Raw genomic sequence first — 25,570 nt, 5'->3', positions numbered from 1 at the left:
CCAAGTATTTGTTTTGAAATAAATTCACAAATTTCAAATAAAGTTTATTCTCGGGAATTCAAAAATGTTGGGTACTAACTTACTGGTCATGACATTTTATCATCTCGAAATAAGAATTTCAAAAATGAAAAGCAATATTCGGTATTTTGAAGATTTAAAAATATTGTGCCCTAACTTACTGGGTGTGATGTTTTATTTCTTTAAAATAAGAATATTTTATTATTTTGATTCGTTTGCGAGTAAAAAGTTCTCTTTTAAAATATTTTCAAACTTTCGATAACAAGACATTGAATAATCAATTTGGTACCAATATTGGGCGTTGCGAGGGTGCTAACCCTTCCTCGTGTGTAACTGACTCCCGAACCTATTTTCTCAAATTTCGCAGGCCAAAATTATTTTTAAGGTGAGCCGATCACACCTCAATCAAGGATCGGTGGCGACTCCAGTATTTGTTTTTTAAGTCGACAACTAAATTTTTGTTTTCAAAAAAATGGTTTCGACAGCTTGGCGACTCCACTGGGGACTTTAGAGAGTTGAGCCATAAATTTGTTATTTTTTGTCTTATGATAGAAAAATCAAATTTGGGTTTTAAAATCATGATTTCCTTTCACACTCATTGATCTTTTATGATGGAATGTTGGCTACTTTGCATTTGCATTTGTATTTTTGCATTACATGGTCAATTTTACCCTTTAAGTGGGAGTGAGAAGCTAATCCTTCGTGAGGTTTTCACCTCCGTGTAGGATAGTGGACCGCTTCCGGAATACATCCGTACCTATGTCTTCGTGAGATTTTCATCTCCGTGCAGCCATAGGGAAATGTATCCCCCTGAACTGAACTTGATCCACAGGAGCCTATAATGGGTGAGGATCAAGGAATCTGCTGGTTCGGGTACCCTTACTCTAGAAACTAAGCCTCATATAGTGAGCTTTAGGAACTCGCCCTAGGTAGAGCTATACCAAACCCTAGTGGATTCCTGAATAAATGTTCTTGCTATTTCATGTTTGTATTGGATTATATCTTTTTGGTGTGATACTGACTTGGGTTTATTTTGCTTTGATTGCATGACATCATGATTGCATTGCATCTGCATCTTAGAAAAGAGATGTTGATTTGAGTTTGATTACTAGATTAGAAAGCTTGTTATGGAATACGAGTTTCTTGATAAGGTGGAAGATAATACGGTAGCCCGAAGAAAACATGGCACGAAAGGCCTAACAAGAGGAGTATACGACTTTGCTGCATTACCTGAGGATCCAAATTGTCAAAGTTTATTCAAAAGTCATCCAAGGTCCCAATCTCATAAAGAAGCTAATGAACGTGAGTGAGGAATGAGTTACGACCCAGATCAAACAAAAAAGAGCTCAAATTCATGAGATGCATCTTGACATCTGAATGGCCGGTGTCTTTACTGGGAGTACAAGGGCGAAGCCGTATATATATATCCGCTTTGTGTAAAGAGATTTGTTTTCTAGCGAGGTTTTCTAATAAAGAGTTGAACCAGAATCAACGTCTCTTTTTTGCATTCATTTCATGCATTGGCATTTCATTACATCATATGCATTAAACACAGTTAAAGGATCCTAATAAACTAAAATCATTGCTCAGTTAACCTGGAAACCAACCAACCAAATACCGTTACGGCACTCGAGCAAAGATTAAGGACATGGATCAGAGATTGAAAAAACTCGAACAGTGTCAGAAGGAGATGCAAGACCGACTTATTTACAAAAGAGGCGATTAGATAAGATGCAACAAGATATGTCTGAGAAGATGCGAGAATCCCAAGATGATATGATGGCGAAGCTAACCAAACTGTTGACTGGAGGAGGTGATAAGGGAAAGGGTCCCATGACCGATATCGAAGAGGGTAATGAGGATGAAACTCTCTATCCTCCAGGCTTTACTCTACTACATGCGTGAACTCAAGCTGAATATCCGCACAAACCTACTGTTACAATCAGGCCTCAGCAATTCCAGGCCAGTGCTTCAAACTTTCAAGCTGGATCGAGCTTTAACCTCGGCAATAACCCTATTAACTCTGCCATTCCTGACTTTGATGAAGTGGCCAAGAGGGAAAGAATAAAGGAGAAGTTACCGAAATAGTTAGAAGAAAGGTGCAAATGGCTTGAGGAGAAGTTCAAGGCGATGGAGGTCACTGAAAATTATCGGGGAATCAACGCCAAAGAGTTGAGTTTGGTCCTAGATTTAGTACTTCCTCACAAGTTTAAGATGCCAGAATTTGATAAGTACAATGGGACAAGTTGCCCAGAAGCTCATATCACCATGTTCTGCAGGCGAATGGCCGGATATGTTGACAATGACCAGTTACTGATACATTATTTCCAAGATAGCCTCGCAGGGGCAGCATCTAAATGGTACAATCAATTGAGTCGTACCATGATTGGTTCATGGAGAGATTTGACGCAAGCATTCATGAAACAGTATAGTCATGTGACAGACATGGCTCCTAATAGAATTACCGTTCAAAACATGGAGATGAAGCCGAGCTAAAGCTTTAGGCAGTATGTACAAAGATGGAGGGAAGTTTTAGTCCAAGTCCAGCCACCGCTCTTAGAGAAAGAAATGACGATGCTTTTTATAAATACATTGAAAGCCTCGTTCATCACACATATGTTAGGAAGTGCCACAAAAAGTTTTTCTGACATAGTCATGAATGGTGAAATGATTGAAAGCGCCATAAGGAGCGGGAAAATTGATGCAGAGGAGAGTAACAAGAGGTCAATCTCAAGGAAAAGAGAAAATGAGGTGAACAACACGGGTTACTCTAAACCAGTTACCGTGAGTCAGCCAAGAAAGGTGGCTACTAACCAACAAGGTTCATTAAGACAAGAATCTAGAGTGAAACCAGGTACCGAGACGCTCTAGTTCACACCAATTTCGATGTCATATAAGGAGCTGTATCAAAGCTTGTTCGATGCGCATGTTGTTGCACCTCATTACTTAAAACCTCCACAACCTCCGTATCCTAAGTGGTATGATGCGAACGCACAATGTGACTACCACGCGGGAATTACGGGGCACTCGATTAAGAATTGCACTGCCTTCAAAAAACTACTTGAAAAATACATCAACATGGGTATTGTCAAGTTGGGTGACTCATCAAGTGCAGAAAATCCGTTACCCAATCATGATTGAGGATGGAGGGACTGCAATGTATGAAGAAGTGGTGAGAAGTTTACACATCGATGCCATATATGCAGACACAATTAAAAGGGTCCTTGTCAGATATTCGCCTTAGAGGTGTTCTAAATAATAGGACTGTAAAGGAAACCCCTGAAGCATTTAGAGTCTGTTAGAGTAATGTTCATAACACACTTGTTGCTTTCAGCCTAGAAGCAATAAGAATTTCTTTGTGAGATAGGCTCACGTCTAAAAATTATTATTTTAATGAAATACATTATTGCAATCATCTTTGAGCAAATGTTCTTTCATTCTTTATGATTTTTTTCCATTCTTTTGGATTTTTTATGCCAAACCATTCATTCATTCATTCATATTATTCTTTGTATATCCTTTAGCACCTACAATAGGTCCTTGGATATCAATGACATGAGTGACGCTGCTACAGACTCAGAATCTCCTTTTGAGTGAGATATGTGTTTAGAGGGATCTCATGACTTTGAAGATGTCATAAATTATAGCTTATCTCCTAACTTGTTGATGATGGTAATGCAATGAGAGAAACAAATGAGACAATAGAGACTGTGACCTTGAGGGAACATGTATGACCAAAAAGTAAAGCAAGACGTTGTTAAGTTACTTCAAGCATTCAAAGATGCCTTCGCATGGTCATACCAGGATGTACCCGGTTTAAGCACTGTCATTGCAATCTGAACAACAGCACGATATCAAAAATTTGCAGTATGTTCAAGGTGAATATCATGAATGGAGCAATGAAAACTCTACCGGGGCAATGTCACTCTTTCAAGTTTATCACGTTTTTCATTGAAGTTGACATTCTTTCTCTTCGAGTTTTGGGCTGAGCTGAAGTAGGATGAAGATCCAATCCTGATATGACTAGTTGAACCTAGTCATCAAGGTCAAATGTACCAAGAAATGAATGATGCGAGCCAATAGCAAAAAGTTTGTCCCAGAGAATTCCACGATGGTGACCTAATGCTGAAGAAGATCCTCACTCTACAAAAAATATAACGGATTCCAAATTGGGAAGAACTTTATGTTATAGGGAATGTCTTTTCCAAATGAGCTTTGATTGTGAGTGAAATGGATGGAAAACCTGCAAAGTCTTGTAAACTCAGGTTCAGTCAGGAAATACTTCGCTTAAAGAAGGAGATGACCAAGGTAAAAACCCGCAAAGGGCAGTTTGAGTCTCAACAAAAAAAGAAAAAATGATGTGGAAAATGAAGAGATGAAAATGAAAAATGAAAAAAGTAAAATCGGAGAGGCTAATGTAAAAACTCGCAAAGGGCGCTTTAGTCCAAAGGGGATTTGAGTTGAAAACCCGAAAAGGGCGGCTCAAATGTTGATTAAAATGGCGCTTGAAATTATCAGAGCAGCTCAAATATGACCAGAATGGGGCATGCATTGGTCTTGATATACCTGAATCAATAGGAAAGGGTAAGCGACATTTTTAGGCATCGACAAAGTACTGTAGATCTCCTAAACAAATGTTAAATTCAAAATAGTCTTCAGAAAGTTTGTACAGAGAAGTTCAAGCTGCGATATCTGGGGCACCTAATCCTTATACTATTTTTGTTATTCTTGGAACACTTTATTCATTTCCAAGATACGCATTCCTAAATCAATGTCTTTGTTATCCATCTTTATTATCTTTGATAATTTATTCATTTTGAGCTATGCTCAGAATCAATTTAATTTTATCCATCATTTTGTTCTCTTTGCAAGTGTGTTGCATTAGAGTAATGATTAATAGACTAATAAAACTTTCACAAGGGAAGTTTCACATATTACTCTAGAAGTTTCTGAATAATATAGGAACCTCAAACATGACTATTATTTAGAACGCACCAGGTTGGAAATCTGATAAAGAAGAGTCTAAATTAAGATTATCCCTTTGAATTTTCTTATCTAAAGTGTTAATTGAACAAAATGGCAAGATGTCGGGTTGGTGATAAAGCTTCAATGAACAAGCAAACAATGATCACCGAATAATAAAAAGAAGTTGTTCTTGGAGAAGGAAGTTCTTCATTTATGCATGAGCATTTGGTATGACACCCTAGGAATGATGTAAGAAACCAAACAGTTTCACATCCTGTATCCTTGAATTGTGATAGCAGAGGATTGAGAAAAGGCCAAATCTTTTACTCTTAGGTTACAGCGGGAGAAAGATGGCACAATTTTTGCATCCCATTGGATCAAACTTGGAGGTTTACAGTGGGGGTAATCTGGTCAAACGTTTTTTGGAGACGCCAGCTGAGCAGAAATGAGCCATAGCACATTGACAATAAAACTTTAATAAACTTTGAGTAATGATAACCTAAGTGATAAGAAGGGATCATTATCGAAAAATGGCATTCTGCATTTATTTAAATGTCATTCATACATGCCTAGTTAGGAGCATTTGACTCATTCTGTTCATGACATCCTATTAGGCATAATTAGGTTCATAAAATGAATCATACAGGTCATGTTCCACAGAGAGCAGATCGGTGAAATCATAAGCCTTATCTTCTTGAGCAACAGTGGAGTAGGCTAGGAAGAAAGCAGATCCTATCTTCATGTATTGGCATGAAGTAGATCGAAGATAGCAGGTCTTGTCTTCCCATACTGGTGGCGAAGTAGATCAAAGAAAACAGATATTGTCTTCATGTATTAGCGTGAAGTAGATCAGGGACAACAGATCTTGTCTCCCCATACTGGTGGTGGAGTAGATTGAAGAAAGCAGATCCTGTCTTCATATATTGGCATGAAGTGGATCGAAGATAGCAGATCTTGTCTTCATCTATTGGCTTGAAGTAGATCGAAGATTACAGATCTTATCTCCCTAAGCAGTAGTGGAGCAGATTAAAGATGACGAATTTTACCTCCCTGAGGTTACAGTGGAGTACATTGAAGCCAGTAATTCTATCTCCCTGGGCAGCAGTAGAATAGATCAAAGATTACAGATCTTATCTCCCTAAGCATTAGTGGAGCAGATCGAATATGGCGGATTTTACCTCCCTGAGGTTACAGTGGAATACATTGAATCCAGTAATTCTATCTCCCTGGGCAGCAGTAGAATAGATCAAAGATTACAGATCTTATCTCCCTAGGCAGTAGTGGAGCAGATCGAATATGGCGAATTTTACCTCCCTGAGGTTACAGTGGAGTACATTGAAGCCAGTAATTCTATCTCCCTGGGCAGCAGTGGAATAGATTGAAGATTACAGATCTTATCTCCCTAGGCAGTAGTGGAGTAGATCGAAGATGGCGGATTTTACCTCCCTGAGGTTACAGTGGAGTACATTGAAGATTACAGATCTTATCTCCCTAAGCAGTAGTGGAGCAGATCAAGGAGGGCGGATTTTACCTCTCTGAGGTTACAGTGGAGTACATTGAAGCCAATAATTCTATCTCCATGGGCAGCAGTGGAATAGATTGAAGATTTTAGATCTTATCTCTCTAGGCAGTAGTGGAGTAGATCGAATATGGCAGATTTTACCTCCCTGAGGTTACAGTGGAGTACATTGAAGCCAGTAATTCTATCTCCCTGAACAACAGTGGAATAGATTGAAGATTACAGATCTTATCTCCCTAGACAGTAGTGGAGTAGATCGAAGATGGCAGATTTTACCTCTCTGAGGTTACAGTGGAGTATATTGAGGCCAGTAATTCTATCTCCCTGGTCGGCAGTGGAATCGATCGAAGAAAGCAGATATTGTATTCATGTATTGGCATGAAGTAGATCAAAGAGAGCAGATATTGTCTTCCCATATTGGTGGCGAAGTAGATCGAAGATATAAGTCTTGTCTCCTTGAAGTTGCAGTGGAGTAAACAGAAATAACCGGTCCTATCTCCTTGGAGTTGCAATGGAGCGGATTAAAACCACAGATCTTATCTCTCTGAAGTGGCAGTAGAGCAGATCGCATTAGATTTATCTTTAAGTTATGCAGAACAAATTGAAGCTACAAGTCTTATCTCCCTGAAGTTGCAGTGGAACAGATTAAAGATAGCAAATTTTGTTCTTTTGAGAAGCTACAGCATACGAATCTTATCTCCCTGATATTGCAGTGGAGTAGATTGAATCACCAGTTCCTGTACCTCTGAAGATGCAGTAGGAAGGAATGAGGCCACTTGAAGAGAAGCATTGAAGAAGTTAAGGCTCAATAAGACCGGGCAACATTGGGTCTTGTAGTCTTTGCTCTGTTCCCGTTATACGACAACGAGCAAAGAGGGGCAGTTGTACAAACCCAATAATGCCCGGGCCCAAACCAATAAACAGACCCAACTAAACCTAGAATGGCCCAACACCTGACCCAAACTAAACCTAGCCCAAAGCTTAACCAAAAACGAAACCCTAGAGCCTCCCTTTCCAAATAGCCGTAAGGATCGGAGCAAGCATCCTCCACGTCGCCGCTCCTCCTCGACTCACAAGACGTCGCGCATGTTGAACCTACAACAACAAACAATCGATGACAATATCAGAATAATGAAAAAGAGGGGATTTGCATTATTATTTTCAGTTATTTAAAGCCATAGAAAATTCGTAAAAAAGGGGGGAGAGGTAAAAACCACAGAGAAAAGAAATTGAAAGAGAAAATTTTTTGAATAAAGGTTTTTTTCTTCCTATTCTGTTCGGTGTTTTTTTTAGATTATTTGTTTTGTTTTGTTTTTTTTTAATTTTTGCTTAAAATATAAAGAAAAGAGGAGGGATTTTACCATTTTCTTCGTCGTAGTCGTCAAACGGTGGCCATCTCCACCGCGATCGGAGACTGGGGCGACTGAGGTCGTGGATCGGCCTAGACCGGCGGCGGCGGCATGGAGGACTGGGGGTTGAAAACCTAGCAGAGGTTTCCCCCCTTGTTGTAATATTTTTAGAAAAAAAATGAAATGAAATAGTTTTTTAGGAAATTTTTTGGTTTTAATAATAAAGATAAAAGACATTGTTTGATGGCGGACCAGCGCGGTGACCCGACCCGGGGAGGATCCGCGCTCGCCGAATGGGATATTTACGAAATTAGTCCTTCCTATTTTATTTTGATTTTAATGCAGTACTTCATGCTTTTTCAATTTTGCCACCAGATTTCGCGCCTGTTTCAATTCGGTCCATGAATCAGGTTCGGAGATTTCGCTGAAACGACGCCGTTGGATCCGAATGGGCATATTTCCCTTTGGGTCCTCCTTTTGTGACGTGCATTTCGATTTAATCCTTTCTCGTGTTTTCTATTTTTAAATGCGGCCCTTAAATTCTGTTTAGTTTTCAATTTGATCCTTAATCGGGTTTTTTTAATTTCTTTTATATTATTTAACATTGTATTATTATTATTATTTATTTTTATTTTCATTTTATTATTTTTATATCCATATGCATGCCTTGGTTTTTATGTAATATATATATATTTTTTGTATATAGTTCACGTATTTTGGTACATATTTTATACATGGTATATTTTATTTCCTCCCTTTTATATACATATATATACTTCTATACTTTGGTTTGAATTTTTTTTACTTTTATAAATATATATATACGTATGTTTTATATCATTTTCATTTTCTTTACAAATATATGTACATATATATGTATTTGAATATATACGTATGCAAATTTTCACGATTTACCTATATATATATATACTTATACATTTTATTTTTCTATTTTGTGAATATATATACATATGATTTAAATTAAAATAATGATTTCATGTTATGCATTAACATTTATCACACTTTGAAAAACATATATTTTGTTTTTTTTCAAAATTTTTGTCTTAAATCATCATATTTTATAAATTTCCAAAATATTTGGCATTCATGATTCTCGAGAAAGATCGTGTCCTAACTTACTGGATTGCGATTATTTTTCGATGAATTTTTAAAGCCAAGTATTTATTTTGCAATAAATTCACAAATTTCAAATAAAGTTTATTCTCGGGAATTCAAAAATGTTGGGTCCTAACTTACTGGTCATGACATTTTATCATCTCGAAATAAGAATTTCAAAAATGAAAAGCAATATTCGGTATTTTGAAGATTTAAAAATATTGTGCCCTAACTTACTGGGTGTGATGTTTTATTTCTTTAAAATAAGAATATTTTATTATTTTAATTCATTTGCGAGTAAAAAGTTCTCTTTTAAAATATTTTCAAACTTTCGATAACAAGACATTGAATAATCAATTTGGTACCAATATTGGGCGTTGTGAGGGTGCTAACCCTTCCTCGTGTGTAACTGACTCCCGAACCTATTTTCTCAAATTTCGCAGGCCAAAATTATTTTTAAGGTGAGCCGATCACACCTCAATTAGGGATCGGTGGGGACTTCAGTATTTGTTTTTTAAGTCGACAACTAAATTTTTGTTTTCAAAAAAATGGTTTCGACAAGTAGTTATATTAGATGTTGATGTAATCTTAAGAGCTTGACATGATGCTATTTTTTCTTTCCTTTTACTTGGATTAAGGCAAACCAAGGGTTTTTACAGAAATAATATAAAAAAATAAAAAATTACCAAAATGTTATAATTTTTTTTTATTTACCAAAATATAAAAAAAACAAAAAAAAACAAAAAAAATAGAAAAAAAACCTGAACTGATTTGACAACTCCCTGGGTGGAGGGAAGCAGGTTGGCGGCACCAAACAAGGGAAGCAGGTTGGCGGCACCAGTGGAGGGAACCAGGTTGGAGGCACCACCCTTGAATTTAAGGGTGGTCGGTTGGTGGGGGGAAGAAGGAGAGGGCAAGAAGAAGAAAGAAAGGAAGAAAGAAAAAGAAGGAAAAGGAAAGGAGAGGAAAGAAAGAAAACGAAGGAAAGAAAAGGAAAGAGGAGGAAAGAAAGAAAAATAAGGAAAGAAAAGGAAAGGAGAAGAGAAAAAAAAAGAAAGAAGAAGAAGAGGGAAGGAAGGAAAAAAAAGAAAATAAGGTAATTTTATTATTAATTTAAGATTTTGTAATATTTGTGTGTTAAAAATAATGTTAAGTACATTTTACGTATTTTATTAATTTATTTAGGATATATAATTTTGAGATATATTTAGCATGAAAAATTCATGTTATGTACATTATATGTTGATTAGGAATTTTTTTATGAAATTGACTTAGGATGTTGAAATTACTTTTGTTAGGAAAATAACATTAAAAGTAAAATGATAAAGAAATATATTTAAGAAAACATAAAATACGAAAAGAAAAACGAAAATTACAAATTCACGAAAGTAAGAAAATGCGAAAAATTTATATCTTTAATAAATTTTAAACATAATGCACTGAAAAAGTATAAAATTATAAAATTTAAAATGACGATATTTTTAAAATAATAAAATGCGGAGAGAAAATACGAACAAATGGCCAAAATAATAGTTTATTACTAACTTTTAAAAATTGAGAAATAGTTAATACAAATATTTTAAAAAATGTAATGAAATAATATAAAGTAAAAAATAAAAATATTTTTATTGAAAGTAATAAAAATCGGAAAAAATACGAGCAAATGGCGGGGATAAAGATTTTTTCTTACACCAAATAAAAACCGTTTTTAATATTTTTTATTTTGGTAAATAAAAATATATATAATATTTTGGTATTTTTTAATATTTTATTATTTTTGTAATGTTTTATTATGGGTTTTATAAAAAATAATATAAAAATAAAAATTACCAAAATATTATAACTTTTTTATTTACTAAAATATATATAATTTTTTTATTTACCAAAATATATATAAAAAAGTAAAAAACAAAAAAAAATAAAAAGAGGAAAAAACACACTAAATTAATAAATTAATTTTACACTAAATACACTAAATAATACGAGTAAATGGCAGGGATAATGTTTTTTTACACTAAATTAATTTTAAAAACACACTAAATTAATAAATTTAAAACATTATGTAAAATTATAAAATTAGAAATGAAGATATTTTTTAAAGTAATAAAATGCGGAGAAAAAAATACGAACAAATGGCCGAAGTAAGAGTTTTTTACTAACTTTTTTTTCAACTTGCAGGCATCGCAATGGCTTCATTGATTAGCACTAAAAGCCACATATCTGATGCAGCTAATAACGCGGTATGATTTATTATTTATTAATCACGGGTTCTATTTATTTAAAAAGGATAGATGTACAAAGAAATAATATTATCGTAAAATTTTTTCTGTAATTTAACACTATCAGGACTCGTACCGAGTTTTAAGGGGCCGTGTGAGTGTTTTGAAGAATACTCCGGATGCACGGTTGATGCCGTACTTAGAGCTAGCCGGATTTGGGTCCGTAGCACAAATCCGGTACACCGTCTTGCGCTTTGATTTATTATCTGCGCTAGTGGAGCAGTGGCGCCCGGAGACCCACACTTTTCATTTTCCATGCGGGGAGTGCACGGTGACATTGGAGGATGTAGCGTTGTAGCTTGGGCTCCCAATTGATGGGAGTCCCGTAACGGGATTATCTGCATTTACCGATCCGGATGCACTTTGCTATCAGCTTCTAGGAGACTCACCAGGGGACGGTGAGTCATATTTTTCGGGCTTACCATTTACATGGCTGAAAGCCAAGTATGGACAATTATCAGCGACAGCCACTGAAGGCGAGTTGATGTGCGTTGTTCGAGCGTACATCATGCATATCATAGGGGGAGAAATCATGTCTGATGCAAGCAACGACAATGTGCATTTGATGTACTTGCCCCTGTTAGCTGACTTGTCCAGTGTTAGCTCCTATAGCTGGGGCTCAACCGTGCTAGCAGTCTTGTATCGAGAGTTTTGTTGGGCGACAGATCCGAAAGTTCGCAACATTGGCGGATGCCTCTCACTTTATTGCGATCTGGCGCCAGATCGGATGCCGTTTTTGGCATCGGTTAGACACCAACCGTATGTTTATCCACTGCTGAACATGTGATAAAATATAACTTCTCATTATTTGTAGTCATAATATATTGACTAATGTTACCAACTCTAAACGCTATATTTGTTTTTTGTAGGTGGAGTGCTCGTCCGGGTATCGGAAGTCGATAATGTCCCGCTATACCGCCTCATGATTGAACAAGATGCGGGATGGGGTAAGATGCTATTCTAATATTCATGCTATTCTAATATTCATGACATCTTACTTTCTATATCTTACGCTTACGTTATGACTAATTATAACCATGTTATTAATCATGCGGTTTATATGGACGCCGCATCAACGCCGAAATTACCGCCGTGGTACCCTCGTCACAGTCGTGCATTTGTACATATGGTGCACTAACGCACCAATTATAAATTTCAACATGGTCGAGTGGTATCACGGGGATCAAAAGCTACTGGCGCTTTGGCTTCATCCAACCTATCCGGATCCGCCGTGTGAGGTGGGAGAAGTTCATGGCAATAATAAGAGAGAAAATCGATGATAGATTAGGGAATTAAGCACCGGAAATTTGTGGCGCGTGGAGCGATCAATTTCGTCGAAGACCTCGAGGTTATGGCTACCGACTTCGCAACCATCGAGAGAGTATATGCAATGGTACTATAGTTGCGGAAGCCATATTTATACGGAGGCGGTCGATTGTAATCCCCGCACATGCAAATGACATGGGGATCGACCACAATGACCAAAGATGATCTGGATCCCATGGCATATTATTCTCCGAACCACCGGTGCTCGGCGAGAGCCCCACCGATCCGGAACAATCTGGATTTGTCGGTTCGAGATAGCTATCATCCGGATTTGTCGCAATCGATAATTTGCCGAGCTTCGGGGCGAAATATGCATACGACTTTGAACTATTCGGATCCTACTCGCCTACCCATATCCGCAAAGATTATGGGACTCCTCGGTGCATCAAGTTCATCATTGCCGAACGAGGGACCCGCTCAAAATGATTTCCTCCTATTTTTACTACACCACCACCGCGCAAATGATAATGTCGGTCGTCATGGGCACCGAGCGTGACCGTCGACCTCCGAATAGGTATACCCTAGGACTACACCATCGAACCATCAATTTTAGGGTGTATGGCACATGTTTGTACATTAACACGTTTTACTTTTTTGTATCAATTTAATTATTCTAATTAATTATTCTAGTTTTAGTTATTGTGCTTATTGTTCAATTTCTTTTTACCAATTTAATTATTTTAAAGTTGCATTATATTAAAGCTTGATTTAAGGTTATATGCCTCCATTTTCGATATAATATTAATAATTCCAAACGCCTTATTTTTCTTTCTTTCCTCCTCTTTCCTTTTCTTTCCTTCTTTTCTTTCTTTCCTCTCATTTCCTTTTCCTTCTTTTTCTTTCTTCCTTTCTTTCTTCTTCTTCCCCTCTCCTTCTTCCCCCCACCAACCGACCACCCTTAAATTCAAGGGTGGTGCCGCCAACCTGGTTCCCTCCACTGGTGCCGCCAACCTGCTTCCCTTGTTTGGTGCCGCCAACCTGCTTCCCTCCACCCAGGGAGTTGTCAAATCAGTTCAAGTTTTTTTTTCTGTTTTTTATTTTTTTGTTTTTTTGTTTTTTTATAGATTTTGGTAAATAAAAAAATTATATATTTTTTGGTAAATAAAAAAAGTTATAACATTTTCGTAATTTTTTATTTTTTTATATTATTTCTGTAAAAAACCCGGCAAACCAAGGTTTGAAAATTAGAGAGCTATGGCTGGATTCTGTTTCCACAGTTATCAATAGGTACGTCTATTTTCTGAATGATATGTTATTCAAATTTGGAATCTTTTTTCCAATATATTACAAATGGACATGTGTCGTACGTGATATTGCAAATGGTGTCACCAGTGACACATTCAGAGTTGTGGTCATAATTGCATCAGTTATCTTCTTCCAAACGCTTGTTTCACCCATTAACTCCCTCGGTAAAAACTTGGTCATTAGTGTAGTAAAAATAATGAACATACAAAATTTATCTATATACTTAGGGGTGAGTATTCGATTAAGTTAAGTCGAATCGAGTCAAAAAATTTCAAGTTAGTCGAGTTGACGAGTCCTATTTTACCAACCGAACTCAATTTGAATTTTTTTCAAATCGGATCAAATTGAGTAAAAAAATTTTAAGTCAAGTCAAGTCGAGTTAACAAATCTTATTATTTATACTTAATGTTGCGTTTACATGAACCGATATTTAACTAGTAAACGAAGTATAAAATTATTTAACTACATAAACAATATAATAGTTTTGCCTTTTAACTTAATGAGTAAACAATTATCAAAATAACGTAGTTTTGCCTTTTAACTTAGTGGTTTTGATTTTTAACTTTAGAAAAGGTAAACATTTATCAAAATATCGTAGTTTTGCCTTTTCTAATTCGAATTTTTGGATAACTCGAATTGTGTAATTCATATTCGAGTTAAATTGAAAAACTTAATTTTTTATTTGAGTTGATCCAAATGAGTTGATCCAAATAACTTGATTAACTCAAATAACTCCAACTATTTAATTCAAAATTTAAAAATTTTATCAAGTTTTTGAATCGAATCGGATTTTGCCCACCCCTATTTATACCGGTAAAATGCTAAGTTTAGACTGGTGGGCATGCATGCAGGCACTACACTGACCTTACTGGAGTCTTCTTGTACTCGAAAGCAAAACAGCTGAAGCCAAAGCCCAGGGCTGCATCATAAATCATTGTATTTTTTTTATATCTAGTCATTCAAAAACACAACTTTAAAACTCAATCAACTTAATGTCTTTTTGGTGATAGAGATTAGGGTGGTGAAATTCTTAATGTTGCAGAATAGAACATGTAAAAGATATATACACGATGGACGTCGAAACCACCAAATAAAAATAATTTCTACAATAAAATAACTCTAAACAGTAGTAAAGAGTAGTAGGGTCGATTCTATAGGGATTGAATATTATGATCAACTTTCTTGTTTTTCTAATGAACAAAATTTTTTTCGTGCTAATAATCGTGACAATAGTTGTGTTCACGACTCCAAACGACCTGATGTCAAATAAATAGATTAGGGGAGTTTTGAAATGACTAGAAATTAAATAAATCAAATAACAAAAACAAACAATTAAATAAATAAAAAATTAAATTAAATTGAGAAATAAATTCGACTTTTGTAAACAGAGTTATAAAAGTCTTATCCCTAGACTCAGTGGATTTCAGTTTTTGAATCGATCATCAAAAATTAATTTTCTCCTCCAAAAAATAAGTTAGTTATAACAGCTAAGAACGTCGACCTAACCGCCAATTCTTCCCCTCATAGTTGATCCTGATACGCCTTGCAAACCAACCATTACCGATTATCTATTCGCGATAGATGCGTTCGCAATTCAAGACCCAGGCAGCCTTGCGTTCTGAAGAACTCAACCCGGATTAACGGCTTCAACCGTGCAGGACATTTAAATCCGATCACAATCTCCCTTAACTTGTTCACGGAAATTCGAATACAACATGATCGACTCGTCTTCCCAACTGTACTCCAAAACGACTCCAACCCAATGCGCTTTTTGAATTGAAATCAAGTTAACTTTAAGGGATGAAATTATCAATTCTGATATTCCGGAGAGATTGCGAATACCAATTTGAAAGATTTTTAGTGCGTATACAATTTTTCACGATTCTTGATCGAAAAGAATACCGACCTAAATCTAATTTGAATTTAGTGAAGCATGAATTTAATCATGCTTTGGTTGGTTATAGAGTGGATTTAAATGAAAATGGTGGAAGTTGGAAAGGGAAGAAATTTGGAAAGAAATTAAATAATTTTGCGAAGAAACAAGGAAATGAAAATAAAAAAAACAATATGCTACTGACGCGTGAAATTGGAAGGGAAAAAATTAATTCTATTCAATTCCAAGTGAATTCAAGTGTATCACTTCAAGTGTACCATATCACCTATTTATATATAAATCATATACTAAAATTAGGCTAGTTTCACACTTTCACCTACTCACTAATTACATGAAATAATATAAATTTTTATTTTCTAAATTTGGCTTTTACAATGTCAAAAATCTGGTCAGCCCCTCAAATGCCCCAAATTTACAATTCGACCCATCTTCTATTTCCCACGCTTCAATTTAATTTATTATTTACATGTCTTTGATTTAAAGCACCCGAATTTCGTCCTTGTCAATATTTAAACACAAAATTTACTGATTAGCAAGAACTAATTCAAGAACAAATCGAGTTCAGCACGAAAAATATACAAAATGAACAAGCTATCAATTCAACTAAATTTTGATCTTCCAAATGTGTTTCCATAGATGAAGAAGATTGATCTATCAATACATATTTTATTTAAATGTAAAAATACTACTTCCCTGGATACTTAATCCAAGCATTAAACGGAATTTAAATTTTTTAAAACATTTTATTTACTTGAATTGGTTTTGAAGCTATAAACCCTTGTGGATCGGTGGTGTGTTCCAATGCAGTGCGTTTAGTTTTTTTTTTTGTCTCATACTATTAGTCTTATCGTTGTAGTAATTAATTCACCGTCATTACTGTTTTTATCTTAACTAAAGGTAAACGCATCGCCCATAAAATAAGATCTTAAAATGGAATGGAAAGATGTGAAAGAAAAAGAAAAATTAATTAATTGAAAATAAAATTAAAAATTAATTTTGTGAGTATAAAATAGAAAAGATAGATGAAAATAAGAGATTGAAAATTTTGGAGATGTGGCATTAGATGATAGGTCAAAAGTATAAAAGTTAACGGTGGTAAAGAGGTTACCTAAAACAATTAATAACTTGGCTTACGATTTTCAAGTTTATTAATTAGTTTAAAAAATATATGTATACAAGTTGTCAAGTTTAAGGACTAAACAATATATTAATCCTATTATTTAATTAATTTTATGTGATAAATTACATAATAAAAAAACAAAACAAAACATTACAAAAATTACAAAATGGGTTGTATGTAGACATAATAATGGGTCGGGCTAATGCAAAATTTTAGACCCATTTTCTAGGCCCAGGTCCGACTCGAAAAATGGGCCTAAAATTTTGCCCAAACTCGACTCAAATGAAAAAATCCTAAACCGGAGCCCGACCTGGCCCGCCATTAACTTTTTTTATATAAAAAAATTAAAATTATAATAATTAAATACATTAAAAATATTAAAATAAATTTTTTTTCAACAAATTAAAAATACATTAAAAATATTTATACTTAAATAACACTAAGATAGGTGCAACTTAGCAAGCAAATATCTCTAAAATAATAGCAAAATTAATAATAAAATAAAAGTTATTCAATATTGAAACAATAACAACAAAATAATAGTAATATAACTGATTTGTTTAGAAAACGAGGTCCAAGCCTATTTTTGCTCAAACCCTCCGACTTTTTGAATGGACCTTTGGGTATGGACAAATAACCTGACCCATGATTAGGTCTAGTTGTATTGGGGCAAGCTTGAGCCTCGGATATTGAAGCCCAAGTTTGACCTTTATCTTAAATTAGCTTAAATTTTTTTCCGAAATCATAGACACTAATTGAAGTTAAAAATGTATTTTTTAACCCAAACCATGATTTCAAATTAAAATATATATAAACAATTAGCTTTTCAAATCAAATATTGATTTTAAGTTGAGATTTGAAATCAAATTTTTTTTTGAATTAAGATTTTAAATCAAGTTAAAAGGCCAAATTTTTAGTTTTTAACTTTTGAAAAATGCTTTTCAATAAAATTACATTTTATCTATTCATTAAATCATTTACTTTATACAACATTATGTCTAAAATAGACATTTTATCTTTTTAAAAGAACTTATAAATAATAATTGTACATTATCAAAATTTTAAGAACACTTTTTAAAAAGTTTTTAATAACACTTTTCAACATCAATCATAACCTTAACTATAAACTAACTTTAAAAGAGCCAAATAGATAATAACTGAAAAGAAAAGAAATAAGTGTTAAATTATGCTAGTAGTCACCATACTTTAAGAAATTTATGGTTTAGCCTTTATACTTTAATTTGATTAAATTTTCTCCTTATATTATTTGTAAAGTTGTAGATTTGGTCCATATTATCCAATCTCTAATTGGATCCTTCCAAAGCTCTTGTACTTTTTAGATTTTGAAATTTCAGCCTTTAACGCAAATGACAATAGTTAATCTATTAAGGGTGAGTTTGGATGGATGGTGGGGTACAGTGCGGTGGGTTTAACTTATTTTTTGTCTCACGTTACAGTATTGCTACAATATTTAATCTCACCACCACCACTATTTTTACACTAACCGCAGGTAAATGTACTGCTCATCCAAACCCACTCTAATTAAATTTGTAATGAATAATATATGGAAACAACAAGTTGATATGGTATTATACATATAATAATATGTTTGGCGCCAGAGGCAGATTTAAGGGGGTTGGCAGGGGCCCCGACTCCCATAAAATGAAAAATTTACCATTTTGACCCTTTAAATTTTTAGAAATTTTAATTTAATAAAGGTAGAATTGTACTTTTCCCCCTAAAAATGATAAAAATTTGATTTAATCCTTTAAAAATTGTAAAGATATAGATAATTTAATTTTAGCCCCCTAAAATATTTTCCTAGCTTCGCCCGGCGCATCAGATTTTGAAAATATAATAATTTAATGAATTTAATACTTATATTTTAATAATTATTGAAAAATTAATATTTAAAAACTACATAAACTAAAAAAATCCCAAATTAAAGTAAAAGGATTAAACCCGAAAAGCACAAGGGCTAATAGCAGAATTTAACCATTCAAAAAGAAACCAAGTTTCAGCCTACTCGTATACTTCTGATTGGGCTTTTAGACAGTAATCAGATACCCTCAAAATGGGTGATATCAGTCCACTACAGAAAGCCCAGAACTACACGTTTCAAAATATCGTTCCGTCATTATACCACGTGGAGACACCATATTCAATCAAGAAATTTCCATCTCCCGCCACTAGAACAAAAAATAAAAAAAAAATCAAAACGAAAAGAAAATTTTCCCTCGCATCGGCCCCCCGAATATAATAAACTCACTATTTTCCCACTCTCTTCCTCGACAAGTTTTGTAAAACCCCCCAAAATCCCTTTTTTAATCCCTCGCTTTCATATCATTTCTAAACTCATTTTAGTGTTATTTCCCCCATAGATTCAAAATCTCCCTATTGTTCAAATTACCCTAATTTAGTATTTCTGTTTTTAAACGCTAGTTTCCGATCCAATGCTGGAATCCGATACTCCCTCGAAAACGTTTCTCGGCGTTCGTTTTTGTCTTTACGGCTTCGATCCCGTTAACGAACATAATGTACTTCCGTAATATCCCGCGTTATCTTCTATTAGTGTTGTTTTTTTGGTGTCTTCAAAGCGCTCTGCTTCTTAATCTTTGTTTCATTGAAGTACTTATTTGAGCAAAAAATAATAAAAGCTTTTTTTTTTTGTGAAGGTTCGAGTAAAGCTAATTAACGGTGGCGGCGTTGGTGTCGGTCAGTATAGTCAGAGTTGCACTCATGTGATTGTTGATAAGATTGTCTACGTAAGTCTATTAAAGCAATGGTGCTTGCTTTATATATAATTTCTTTTGTTAAAAAAAGATGCTGAAAATCCTGCTTTTACATGCTTGTAGGATGATCCTGTATGTGTTGCTGCTCGAAACGATGGCAAAACAGTTGTCACTGGGTTATGGGTTGATCATAGTTTTGATATTGGAATGCCTGTTGATGCTACTTCGGTTAGTTTGTTTTGTTGCAGTACTTTTTAAAGCTAACTGTCTGATAATTGTTTAAGATATTTTTGAATTTTATACAATGTCTACTATTTGGAATTTTCGATTCATGAATTCAATTGGTGTAGTACATTTGCACTAAAATGATGAAATTAGAGCCGATATTTGATCAGTTTATTGATAATTTCTCATGCATACAACTTCTACGACATAGAGACGTGTCATTGTTTTGGGGTCAGAATAGCTGTCATGATCTGTATCATTTCTTTAATAAAGTTGGACTTAATTCTTATCATCTGTGTAAACTTGTGAATCTGCCATTGTTTTCTGACAGATTATGTACAGACCTCTTAGGGATTTAAATGGAATTCCTGGTGCTAAAAGTTTAATTATATGCTTGACTGGATATCAAAGGCAAGATCGAGATGACATTATGGTATTGGTCTATCCTTCACTATTGTTGACTACTTTTATTAATTGTAAAGCAAATAAAAATGTTGTGTTGTTTTACCTATGTGTTTGCAGACGATGGTTGGCTTGATGGGTGCTCAATTTTCTAAGCCTCTGGTTGCAAGCAAAGTTACTCATCTAATATGCTATAAATTTGAAGGTGAGATTTTCTTCGTTTTCCTTATCAAAGGGCTGTGAAAGTAAACTTCACAACTTAGGATCCTGTGAAGATCTTGTCAGTCTTTTCCACATTGTAATTATTATGATGAGTTTGTTCTTTGTGTCAACTCTTAATACGTTCCTGCTCTCTTTTTCTTTTATTCATTTCATTCCTCTGTGTTTCATATTTGTATATAAACTATTCATGCATCTATTAGCCAGTTTTGATGGCCTTTTCTAGTAAATGTTAAGATGCAGGTTTTCATGTGTTGAAGTTTTTAATGATACTGACTTTCAGTAGTAATTTTATTAAATATTGTTAATTTATGCAGGGGAGAAGTATGAGCTTGCTAAGAAAATCAAGAAGATAAAGCTTATCAACCACCGCTGGTTGGAAGATTGGTATGTTTGCATAAAACTGAACTTTGTAGTCCTGAAGCATAATAAATTTCAAAGCTTCCAGAATATAATTTTGCTGATAAACAGAAAACTGAATGCTTTTTCTTTTTGGGGAGCTGAAGAAACTATAATTTACATGCAGACTCTTTTGCTGCTGTTTAATCTTCTTGTATTCTTTTTATGCAGTTTAAGAGATTGGGAGCTTCTTTCAGAAGCTAATTACAGCAAGAGGTAAGGGCCTTTCTGAGAATGTTTTACGTGTTTCTCCATAGCATACCAACTCTGCATTTGCTTAGGCATCTTGATTCTCATTTATATTTGCTTAGCTCTTATCCAATGAAGAAAAAGTGAAAAAGATAGGTATAAGCCATACTGAATTATATTCTAATCTCTTCATCTCAACAGTGGCTATGAGTTAGAGGTGATGGAAGCTGAAGCTAAAGATTCTGACGAAGAGGCTGAAGAAACTACATTGAAGCATTCTGGACAAGGGAGTCTGAATAGGAGCCCTCATAGTTTGAAAGCTGGAATGACCAGTTCTGGCGAGTTGCTCTCCACAGTTGAAGTGTCCACTTCCACTGTACCTAGACATTCACCAAATACTAAGGAAGTTTTAGTGATGCCTGGAAAATCTCATTTAGGCACAAGCTTCGATGATGTTAATGACCCTGAGCTCAATTCTTTTCAGAACTCAGGTCTCAAGAATGGTTCATCTATTAAGCTAGCTCAACCAGGCAACAGAGGCTCAAATACTACAAATATGGATAGTAACTTGGCATCTACCTCTAAGAGTCCCTCATTATCCAATGATTTGTTCACTGCTATAAGTTACTCCAGGAAAACTCCAAGAAATGCTACACCTCCAAATTTATCTGGGGAGGTATCAGGCAACATTAGTGGCTCTCCTCAAGCTATGAAAATTCAGGATGTATCAGGCATTTCTTCCTCTAAAATACAGCAACCAGAGAAAAGAATCTGTGCTTCTTTTGTTAGATCTCCAAGGAAAGGAAGCGATTTGTGTCATGGAGAGGACTCTGCTGGTATATTGCCTCAGAAAAGAGCTTTGGAACTTTCTGGTAGTAGCTCTAAATCACGAAAGATGAGTTATAATGCAAAAGGTTCCATAAAGGGCAGTGCACTTGATACTGTACAGTTGGAGCCGACATCCTCGGTGGGAGATCAGCTACAGATTAATGACTACCCAGTGAATGAGACTGGTTATCCGAATGTTTTACATAGCTCATGTGCAGGCTATGTGACTACCAAGTTGTCAACTGATCTCTTTTCCTCTAAATCTGTAACTCCAGACGACAGACAGAATGTTAGAGATGAGAAGTCACCCAATATGTCCCCTAGAGGGTATAGAGGGTCCACCTTGGCAGGCAAGCTGGATATGCAAAATGAGAATGCTTATGAGAAGTCACCCCAAATGTCCTTCAAGGGGTTAAGAGAGTCAACCTCAGCAAGCAGATCAAATATTGGTGATTATGGTCTAGAACGATTACAAGTGGTAGGAGAGCCAGGTGAGCTGCAGAATAAGCAGCAAGATGTTCAGGTTCCTTCACTTGATAGAAAGCTGGGGAAGGATAATTCCCATAGCCCTTCTAAGTTGGACGTGCTTGAAGGTGGAAATGATGAATCAGTGACAAACTCAGTTAGCAATAAGCAGCAAGATGTTCAGGTTCCTTCACTTGATGGAAAGCTGGGGAAGGACAATGTCGACATCCCTTTAAACTTGGATGTGGTTGAAGGAGGAAATGGTAAGTCAGTGACAAAACCAATTAGCAAGAAGAAGCTTGCAAAAAAGACCTTGGGTTCTCGACCAAAACTAAGTAACATTGCTAACAGAAAAGGTTCTATTTACTCAAGCAAAATTGCTTCTGATAATCATTCTACAATTTCCATGGATGGTGATAATGAAAGAGCAGCTCATAAGGGTGCCAGTGAGCTTGAGACATGCCCTCCAACTATTAACCTGGATGCAGCAAAGGATGTTGAAAAAGTTACAAAATGTCAGAATATTGGTACTAGTAAGACTCAATTCATGGATGATGAAACTCAAGCTCCAGATGAGGAAGATGACAATGGTTCTAAGAAGGTGACTGGAGTAGAGAAGTCTGAGTTGGTTGAAGTGATGCATAAAGCAGATATGTTAGTAGAGACAGAACATGTCAGACATGATCCCAAAGTGGCTGTACATGCGAGTCCAGTTGCCTCTGAGAATGCAACAAATGGAGCTGATCCTGAGAGGGCAGTTGGGAGCAAAAATTCTGAATTTGGTGAACCAACGTTAAAGAGTGGTGGCTTGAGAAAAACAAACAAAAGGAAGAAACAACTTTCTGGTAAGGCCAGGATGAAGGCTGTTCCTTCTAATTCCAAAAATGATTTGGCTGGGGAAAATACCAGTGTCGAGAAGAATGCTGATGACAAAGATAATGAAAAGGAGAATTTCATGCCACATCCTGATGACAAACCAAGCGGTGCTAATGCATCTTCAAAAGTGGAAATCTCTGGGGCTGCTGGCAAGGGCGACACAGTTGGTCTCAAGGAGATTGCTAGGAAATCAGTTGGTAAACCCAATAACAAAACATTGAAGACTAAGGAAAAATCTCAGAAGGTTGACATGCAACCAGTCCAAAAGGTTTTCAAGAGAGTGAAAATTGAGCCTACATGTTTTATATTGAGTGGCTACAGACAGCAGAGAAAAGAATTTCAGTTAGTCATTAAGCGTTTGAAAGGAAAGTTTTGTAGAGATTCTCATCAGTGGTCATACCAGGCAACACATTTCATTGCACCTGATCCAATTCGTAGGACTGAAAAATTCTTTGCTGCTGCTGCTTCTGGAAGGTAACATATTTCTAACTTTCGAAGACTTATCATAGTTCCCTTTAGCTCTTACAGAAATTATACTGAAAGTTCCTCTATGTTCCATTCTCCAATTAAGAAGATTGTATGAGAACATATGCTGTTAAAATTAACTAACCTTTGTGCTCGCACTTTTCACATCTATGCTAACTATTCATTTTCAGTTTGAAATGTTATTTGAATTAGACTTTCCTGTGAATGCAGGTGGATTCTTAAACCCGAATTTTTAAGTGCTTGTAATGAGGCAGGAAATTTCTTGGCAGAGGAGCCTTATGAATGGCACAAAAATGGCCTTAGTGAAGACGGTGCAATAAACTTAGAGGCTCCAAGGAAGTGGCGTCAGTTAAAGGAGAGAACAGGCCATGGAGCATTTTATGGAATGCGCATTATTGTGTACGGAGAATGCATTGCTCCTCCTTTGGTATGCTCTTCAGCATTATTAACCTGGTTACGGTTTTTTTTCAATATCTGTAACTGTCTTGTTTCGATTAAACTAAAACAGATGGGTAAGGTTGGTTGGTTATAATGTCTTGACTCACTGCCTTTTACCAGGATACTCTGAAGCGTGTTGTGAAAGCCGGGGATGGTGACATTTTAGCAACTTGTCCCCCTTACACCAGATTCCTCAAATCTGGTGTTGATTTTGCAGTTGTTAGCCCTGGCATGCCACGTGTTGATATCTGGGTTCAAGAGTTTTTGAAACACGAGGTACCCTGTGTTGTTGCTGACTACCTAGTGGAATACGTCTGTAAACCCGGTTACTCCCTGGAGAAACATGTACTATACGACACTCATGAATGGGCAGAAAAATCATTCACTAACTTGACAACCCGAGCTGAGGAAATCGTCGATGACTTGACTCATGAATCACCAGGTAGCTCGGAGAGTAATGATATAACATGCCAAGTTTGTGGCTCTGGCGACAGAGAAGACGTCATGCTGATCTGCGGCAATGAAAGTGGTTCCGTAGGTTGTGGAATCGGCATTCACATCGATTGTTGCGATCCTCCGCTTGACAATGTTCCGGAGGAGGACTGGTTTTGCCCGAAATGTAACAAAAGCAGCATAAACAACACGTCTTCCAAAAGAAGAAAAAAGGGTAAGTAGGTGTTTTAATTGCTTAGCTTTCGGAAGGGTGGACTTGTGTTGTAGCTATTGTATAATTGTTTAGATTAGAAAGAATTTGTAAACGATACTAAAATAAAACTAGTTTAAAGTATTTAGTTGGCCATTCAAAGCTGTTTTCTTTTTGTAGGAATATTTAATATTATTTTCACGAAAATAATTCCAGTCCATTGAATCAGTTGGATGGCAGCAGTCAGCATGTGTTCTTCTGAAATTGGGGTTCTCTTTTCATCCAAATTGCCTCTTTCCACCAAGGATTATTGATAGGGGGCATCATATTTGCTTAAATCGTTTAAAATTTACTAAACCCAGCTTAACTATAACTATTCAAATGAATAAAAAATTAAGTAAAACTGAAATGAAAACAAAAAGCTAGTTTGGTTAGAATCACTTTATCAGTTAGATATAAAATATAAAAAATATAAGAACTCAAGAAAATAATAGAGATTTATTTAAAATAAACAAAAATCTTATCATATGAAAGTAATTAAATATTACCAATTGAATAAATTTATTGCTAATTTATATGCTAGAACATGAGTAAAAATCATATTTCAACAACATTATTATATAATTACTTAAACTAAAAGCATTTAATGTTTTATAATTACTCTAATTTTAATGGGATAAATATTGGACTTTGTATAATTTAAAATATCCTAAATTTTAAGTTTAACTTCTGATAATTAGGGGAGGAGAATGAGGTTGTTTGAGATTGAACCCAGACTTTCATGCCTACAACATAATCCTCTTGTCATTGAGTCAAGATATAGTTGGCCTAATTTTT

General features: G+C 35.3%; 2 protein-coding genes across 3 annotated transcripts; both read left to right on the top strand.

The window, feature by feature from the left end:
• Window positions 1–1,749: 1,749 nt before the first annotated feature.
• On the top strand, window positions 1,750–12,149 carry LOC128035504 (protein MAINTENANCE OF MERISTEMS-like). Its single transcript, XM_052625265.1, has 5 exons — window positions 1,750–1,870; window positions 11,146–11,207; window positions 11,314–11,532; window positions 11,620–12,005; window positions 12,116–12,149. The coding sequence occupies exons 1-5, from the start codon at window positions 1,750–1,752 to the stop codon at window positions 12,147–12,149; spliced, it is 822 nt and encodes a 273-aa protein (XP_052481225.1).
• Window positions 12,150–19,061: 6,912 nt separating this feature from the next.
• LOC105764074 (BRCT domain-containing protein At4g02110) lies at window positions 19,062–24,961 on the top strand. 2 transcript variants are annotated; one of them, XM_012582528.2, is made up of 10 exons: window positions 19,062–19,368; window positions 19,507–19,596; window positions 19,687–19,791; window positions 20,120–20,221; window positions 20,311–20,395; window positions 20,727–20,796; window positions 20,980–21,024; window positions 21,199–23,640; window positions 23,863–24,079; window positions 24,211–24,961. In XM_012582528.2, exons 1-10 carry the CDS (start codon window positions 19,285–19,287, stop codon window positions 24,763–24,765), a joined length of 3,795 nt encoding a protein of 1,264 aa, XP_012437982.1. In that variant the 5' UTR covers window positions 19,062–19,284; the 3' UTR covers window positions 24,766–24,961. The 2 variants fall into 2 exon arrangements, with proteins under 2 accessions (XP_012437982.1, XP_052480691.1); XM_052624731.1 differs by having other exon boundaries at window positions 19,247–19,376.
• The last annotated feature ends 609 nt before the right edge of the window (window positions 24,962–25,570 follow it).

Source organism: Gossypium raimondii, chromosome 12, assembly GCF_025698545.1.
Source record: "Gossypium raimondii isolate GPD5lz chromosome 12, ASM2569854v1, whole genome shotgun sequence".
NCBI lineage: Eukaryota > Viridiplantae > Streptophyta > Magnoliopsida > Malvales > Malvaceae > Gossypium > Gossypium raimondii.
This window is presented reverse-complemented; position numbering and strand designations above follow the sequence as displayed.

Coding starts and splice junctions, on each gene's coding strand:
- LOC128035504 (XM_052625265.1), top strand. CDS start 1,750: ATGCAACAAGATATGTCTGAGAAGATGCGAGAATCCCAAGATGATATG. Junction 11,533..11,619: donor GCACGGTGACATTGGAGGAT/GTAGCGTTGTAG, acceptor CTTTGCTATCAG/CTTCTAGGAGACTCACCAGG. Junction 12,006..12,115: donor GCATCGGTTAGACACCAACC/GTATGTTTATCC, acceptor TGTTTTTTGTAG/GTGGAGTGCTCGTCCGGGTA.
- LOC105764074 (XM_012582528.2), top strand. CDS start 19,285: ATGCTGGAATCCGATACTCCCTCGAAAACGTTTCTCGGCGTTCGTTTT. Junction 19,597..19,686: donor TTGTTGATAAGATTGTCTAC/GTAAGTCTATTA, acceptor ACATGCTTGTAG/GATGATCCTGTATGTGTTGC. Junction 20,396..20,726: donor AATATGCTATAAATTTGAAG/GTGAGATTTTCT, acceptor TAATTTATGCAG/GGGAGAAGTATGAGCTTGCT.